Here is a 7,014-nt window from a genome sequence, read left to right on the forward strand (position 1 = left end):
ATCCCAATTTTCTAACAGTCGTTATGGGGACGTTCCGTAAGATCCCAATCTTCTAACAGTCATCAAGGGGCTGTTACGTAAGATCCCAATTTTCTAACAGTCGTTATGGGGACGTTCCGTAAGATCCCAATCTTCTAACAGTCATCAAGGGGCTGTTACGTAAGATCCCAATCTTCTAACAGTCATTATGGGGATTCTACTTAAGATCCCAATCTTCTAACAGCCATTATTGTGAAACACCAGTACATGTTTGGGGCTGATTCCAACAATGGTGTCGGAAATCTACACAAAATTACTGGTACCCTCACGAACAAGGTTAACCCGGCGGGGATTTATATCCCAGCAAAACGATGATTCAAAACAAACAGCAAATCAGGCGAAATACTTCCCTGACAGGAAACTAGCAGAACACACACACATAACCATGATTTAGCTGCGCAGAATCCCGATATGAACATTCTTCAGACTTTGGGGCAGATGAAAAACTGAGATGGTCAAAAGGCGACCAAACAACTTGACTGAATTGTGAGGCCATCTGATAATACTCCACAATCACAAGGTGTAATAATAATCCACAATTACAAGGTGTAATAATAATACTCTTTGTAAAACAAAGGGCTCGTATACAAAATACTAGCGCATTGTATAATTTATTCGCTTTTCTTATGTATTTTCTGTGCTAACGTTTCGTACCATAAATAAATTCGCTATGTAATTGCCATTATCGTTTTTATGACTTCTGTATATGTAGCGCTTGTGAGTTCATAATTATTTTTCGTTATCGTGCATATATATATATCAATTATATTAGAAACTTAGTTTTAATTTTACTTTCTAACCTTAACCTTCTTTAGATATTAATATTGTTTACATAAATTAAAAAATGAGCACTACAGTTATACCAGAAAAAAACACATTGACAACTAATGTATTGAGAGTGCTAAGCAAATGAGAGCTGTTACAGATTTATAACGTGTATGTACAATAGTGATAGAGCATTTCAACAAACAGTTGTGTCTGTGGTTAGGGTTAGCAGTAATCTTTTGGCAACATATTTAGTATTCAGCATTTTTCTGTACATTAAAATAATAATACGAAGCCCTAAAGCAAAATATATATAGTTGCCAGTTAAACAGTTCTTATGTTGCAATCCACACAAAAAAACAACAACAAAGCTTTCATAACGGTTTGGCCAAAACTACCTTTTTTTAAGCCAACTTTAGGGCTAGTCATAGTGTTTCTGGACAAATGTTAGGCCTAACAAGAAGCATCGATCTCTTTTTGTCGTAATTTGAACCAATATTATCAATCTATGAAATGAAAATTGTGAATTAACAACTCGCAGAGAAACATCAACGTGTACTGCTTTTACAAATTTCAGGAAATAATTACATTTAATTGTTCCTTACTGAAGACAATGTAGTACAAACGTAAGACAACATCCTCACTGATCTGGAGTGATAGACACAACTTAGGACGAAAATTCACAAAATTACAATACTGCGTCTTAAAATAGCATAGTTTCTTGCTTTCAGTTCATATTTTAGTTTTAGAAAATAAAACATCTTTTTCACTAAAAGAATGACATTAATTGAAACATATCAATGTCATTTATTGTACAAATCAGCCACAAAACCTTTAAACACTTTGAGTAATGTTTGCTCATTGGCTGAGTATTTTAGCAATATCTGGGGACTCGTGTACAGAATGTTTCTAGCATTATAGTGCTAGGCTTAGTATTCCAATAATGGTTAGCTGCAAAAAAAAGGCAGATCTCACAGCTTGGCACAACTTCACGATACACAGCCTTTAAACTTGCCACAAAAGCAAGTGATTAGTACTGTCATCCCGCCCTATTGGTTCTTTCAATCCTGAGCTAGAGAAGTCTTCATAACCATCACCTCCACTCATCACAAGCAAGCGACGTCCTGTGGTAGCAGTGGTAGAGGACGTGTGACGAGCAGCGCCACCTTTTTGACTACAGATTGACTGATGTATATAACTGGTAGAGGAACATTCATCTGTGTGTGGACCGGGCGTCATCTCCACACGTGTCAGGAAACGTACGTGCCCAGTGTGACCACGAGGGACCCCTGGTGAAAGAATTTCATATATCAGTGAACTATAATATTTAACGTAAAAATAAACAATACGAATTATTCTATCTCATATCGCGACACCTAGGGTATATTTAAATTAAAAAAACATATTCGCGATAGTAAAATACATTCAAAATACAACACTTTAACTTCTATGCCACCAATAGTGTTGAAACACGCAAACAAACCACACATATTATGAAAGAGTACCCTTCTATTCCACCAGTAGTTGTAAAGCGCACTGTTCTTAATGATGAGTAATTCGAAAACGAAATACAAAGACAATAACAGTAACAAGTGATTTGCCGTTTCGTTAATGAAACGTTTTTGATATTCAGTGTTTTTAATCTCATTAATAAGAATCGGTACTCTTTCATAATATATGTGGTTTGTTTGCGTGTTTCAACACTATTGGTGGAATAGAAGGGTACTCTTTCATAATATGTGTGGTTTGTTTGCGTGTTTCAACACTATTGGTGGAATAGAAGGGTACTCTTTCATAATATGTGTGGTTTGTTTGCGTGTTTCAACACTATTGGTGGAATAGAAGGGTACTCTTTCATAATATGTGTGGTTTGTTTGCGTGTTTCAACGCTGTTGGTGGCATAGAAGAGCACTCTTTCATAATATGTGTGATTTGTTTGCGTGTTTCAACACTATTGGTGGCATAGAAGGGTACTATTTCATAATATGTGTGGTTTGTTTGCGTGTTTCAACGCTATTGGTGGCATAGAAGAGCACTCTTTCATAATATGTGTGATTTGTTTGCATGTTTTAACACTATTGGTGGCATATGAGGCAGGCTACTCTTTCGTGTTAGAAGTATAAAAAAAATCTAAATTTTATAAAGACAAGTAGGGATCGATATATATACGTAACCTAGCTAGCTATAGTGATATTGAAAGGTTTATGCTACAAAAACTGAATTACGTAAATTTAAAAAAAAGTATTCCTACTTTGACTCAGACCTAACATCATTACAGAGATTTGCGAAAGTAGGTATAATTTATTTTAAATTTTAAGTAACTTAGTTTTTGTAGTTAAGATTGCCAGTGTAGAAGAAATAAGATCAATCTATCTTAAGATTGCCAATATAGTAGAAATAAGATCAATTTATCTTAAGATTGCCAATATAGTAGAAATAAGACCAATTTATCTTAAGATTGCCAATATAGTAGAAATAAGAACAATCTATCTTAAGATTGCCAATATAGTAGAAATAAGACCAATTTATCTTAAGATTGCCAGTCAAACAGGAAGAAAACCAATTTATCTTAAGATTGCCAATATAGTAGAAATAAGACCAATTTATCTTAAGATTGCCAATATAGTAGAAATAAGACCAATTTATCTTAAGATTGCCAGTCAAACAGGAAGAAAACCAATTATCTTAAGATTGCCAGTCAAGCAGGAAGAAGACTAATTTATATTGAGAATATGAATCTTGTAGAAAAAGGGTAGATTATCTTAAGATTAGGCGTTCACAAACAAATGAAATTATTATATCTTAACAATACGCGTCACATAGAAAAATGACTAATTTACCTTATGACTGATTTCGAGTCACACAGAGAGAAGACTAGTTTAAGTTAAATTAGAAGTCACATAGCAAGAATAACAATTTATCTTAACAATACGTTTGTTAGCCCAAAATACCGAATATCACTAACATAATGAAGTATACTGAAACTCTAATCGTCACATGTAAATAAGTCTAATTGCACCATGATTGTTTGTTTCCAATAAAGTTATTTTAAACTAATATGTCACATAGGAATGGCAACATCATGAAGTAGGCCTAAGGTATTCAAAACTCACTTCTTGCAGAAAACGTTAAGCTCCAAAATTTTTCTAACATTTACTTTTTTTACTTCTTTCAGCAAATTCCACAATAACTGTTTCATTTTCTAAAATCAAATAAATCGCATGAGCTATTTGTATATATACATATATAGTTTATTTACAAAAACCGTCATTAATTGTCGTCAAAAGAAAAGACGATAATGCGGTAATTCAAATGTTAATAAATATCACCAGTTAATGTTTTAAAGATATATGAATTCTACAAACCATCTTCTCTTCAACAAAGATAAAAGTAAATTAATTGATATAAATTAAATTATCACTCTGTGACTCATGGTAAGTCTGGGGGCTTGTAACGCTAAAAATCGGACTTAGACACTCATGATTGGAAAAGCACAGATAGTCTATTGTTTAGCTTTGTATTTAACAATAAACAAAGAAAACGTGTAAATTAAACGTAAAAAAGTTTTGAATTTAAACAAATTTTAGGGAAAATAAAAACTCGTTGTATAGATTAAAGAAACTCAAAATATTTATAATAATCACTCATTCCTTGCTGGAGTTTCTATATTAGTAAGTATAAAACTGATAAACATCATGCTGTTGTTTACATCTTGTGTTCAACGAACATAAAATAAAGTTATATGAATGATCTTGCTAGAAATTTCAAAACAAATTTTAAGTCAAATGCGATAATAATCCGATCTATAGACATTCAGTACTCAAGAAACCCGGAATAATTACCAGAAACGTTAGGAACGTTATCCAATTTTGAGGTAGAAGAGGTCAGATGTGGAAGAGGTAAAAACAAAATAACGCCGGCACTCGTTCCTATCCATAAGAGGTCATTAGAGGTGAGAAGAGCCGTGACACGAAGGCAAGCTGCTTTGTGTTGACGAATGATATCATCAAAACCTAAGCAGAAAAAAAAAGAGAGAGAGTGAAATGGAGAATTTATTCAATAAGTAGCATCTGCTTCGCTCAATCTTGTTTGGTGAAATTGTGTGGTAAATGTAGAAGGACTGAAAGAATGCTAAGCCTCGTCCTATACAAATTTGAAGATAATGTTTATTTATAACTTCTAATCAAAGTACGCCACCTATACATATATATATATATCAGAACTAAACATTAACCGAGAAATTAATGTACCTAGCGGCATAAACTATTATAAAAGAAAAAATTGATATAATTAGAATTAACTGCTTCATCATTGGAGTACAATCACTGTTATTGATATTTTCGGCTGTAATTCCAATAATATCTCAAGAAGTTCGGTCAACTTAGAAGATTTAAGTTAGTCCTAAATACGTATATTAAGTTGAGATGAAAAATAACCTTCTAATAAAGATTTTACTACATTTTAAAGATGTAACATTTCTATAACATGAAGTTTTTCTTAACAAAAACGAATCTATTTTACAAAGTCGCGAGCCATTGCTTTTTCTTTACAAAACCATTACACCCATTGGAATGAGCCACGATTAAGAAAAAGCACTTGGAAAGCTTATTAATTTAAAAAATCACATAGTAAGCTTTATATAATATCGCCAATATAATATCTTTTATTTATCCCTGAATCCCCTGATTCTTCTTGATATTCTCGTTCAGTGATGTAGTTTGATGTAGATTTACATGTGAACACTTGCCGACTACACTCACCTGCAAGCATCTTAGTGACAGCTGGGGCAATATTGACATCCAGGAGGCAGTGATAGTGTCTGACGCCCGGGGCCAAACAGAATTTGCCCCCCCCTAAACCCAATCCCAACTCCACCCGCCCTTTACAATATAACTTTTAACCTTACATGGTAACCCTACCTACCATGGTACTGTATTTCACCATGATGTCATGATTCTCTGGTCGTTGTAAGACAGTTGCTGGTCGAATAAGTAAAATTTTTTTAGTAATTAAGCACAGAGCTACACAACGGGATATCTGTACTCTGCAATCTACGGGTATCGAAACCCGGTTTCTAGCTTTGTAAGTCCGCAGACATATCGCTGTGCCACTGGGGGGTCATGTGCAGAAAAGCACTTAATTCAATGAAAAAAATATTTTGGGGTGAATGTGACTTTATCTAGTCAAAGATTTTCATTGGTTTATCAAGTTTTATTTTCACCGTTTGATACTTTGATATGGTGTTACATATTAGTGTTAATTACCTAGACATAGGAAATCCAGGATATTCATAACACTTTAGTTCACTGACCATACACTCAAGTGTTACGTGTTGTACTCTACATTGATATAGAAAGTGCTCCACATCTATCCCGATTGGTATTATTAGAGGACGAATAAATCTGAGATAGAATTATTTAACTTGCCAGAAATCCGTCGACAGCTTAAAAAATATGGCCTCAAATTGTCAGGTGTTCACAGAATTGCTAAATTTCTGATCAACTATGACATGTAAGTATATATTAATTAAGCATTAAATTTATGATCATATACTAATATTTGATGTCAAGCATAACAAAACATCTTAATGAGCATTAGTCTTACGTGGACAACAAAATTCTGGGTACTCTTACGTGGACAACAAAATTCTGGGTAAACTGGCTGTTAATTTTGCGCCCTCCGAACCCGGCGCCCGGGGGCAAATGCCCAGTTACACCACTCTCACTACGCCACTGCCAGGAGGCTAGACATAGATTTATATGTGAGCACTTGTCAATCACACTCACCTGCAAGCATCTTAGTGACGGCTGGGGCAATATTGACATCCAGGAGATTTTCATAGCTTATAGCGTGGAAGAGCTTAAGTACCGCGCTATGCTGGGTCGCTACCCAAACACCGAGTCCTGAGGCCACCATACAGACAACAGCTCGAGACGTGTCGCAATTGACTTGTAAACAATGCTGAAAACAGATCATTCTTTTTTTACTCGTCTATTCGTTTTACCTTGTTCGTGTTTTGTTTTTTTTTCGTCTTTTTTGTAAGTGATTCCAAAATTTGACGTTTAGTGTAAAAGAATGCAATAGCTAATTCAGGTTTTGTTTTAATATCCTTATGTGAAATATCTTACTTGAATTTTAAGGATGTTGGTGAACATACTCAAAGTAGAAGAGCTTCATCAAACCAGTCAGTGTGACACACAAAAATACAAT

At 34.3% G+C, this 7,014-nt stretch overlaps 1 protein-coding gene across 1 annotated transcript; it reads right to left on the bottom strand.

Moving 5' to 3' along the window:
• Nucleotides 1-1,409: 1,409 nt before the first annotated feature.
• On the bottom strand, nucleotides 1,410-6,790 carry LOC111087640 (rho guanine nucleotide exchange factor 17-like). Its single transcript, XM_022394973.1, has 3 exons — nucleotides 6,591-6,790; nucleotides 4,647-4,817; nucleotides 1,410-2,093 (listed from the first exon to the last, which is right to left on the bottom strand). The coding sequence occupies exons 1-3, from the start codon at nucleotides 6,778-6,780 to the stop codon at nucleotides 1,810-1,812; spliced, it is 645 nt and encodes a 214-aa protein (XP_022250681.1). The 5' UTR covers nucleotides 6,781-6,790; the 3' UTR covers nucleotides 1,410-1,809.
• Between the last annotated feature and the right edge of the window lie 224 nt (nucleotides 6,791-7,014).

Source organism: Limulus polyphemus, unplaced genomic scaffold, assembly GCF_000517525.1.
Source record: "Limulus polyphemus unplaced genomic scaffold, Limulus_polyphemus-2.1.2 Scaffold2414, whole genome shotgun sequence".
Classification (NCBI taxonomy): Eukaryota; Metazoa; Arthropoda; class Merostomata; order Xiphosura; family Limulidae; genus Limulus; species Limulus polyphemus.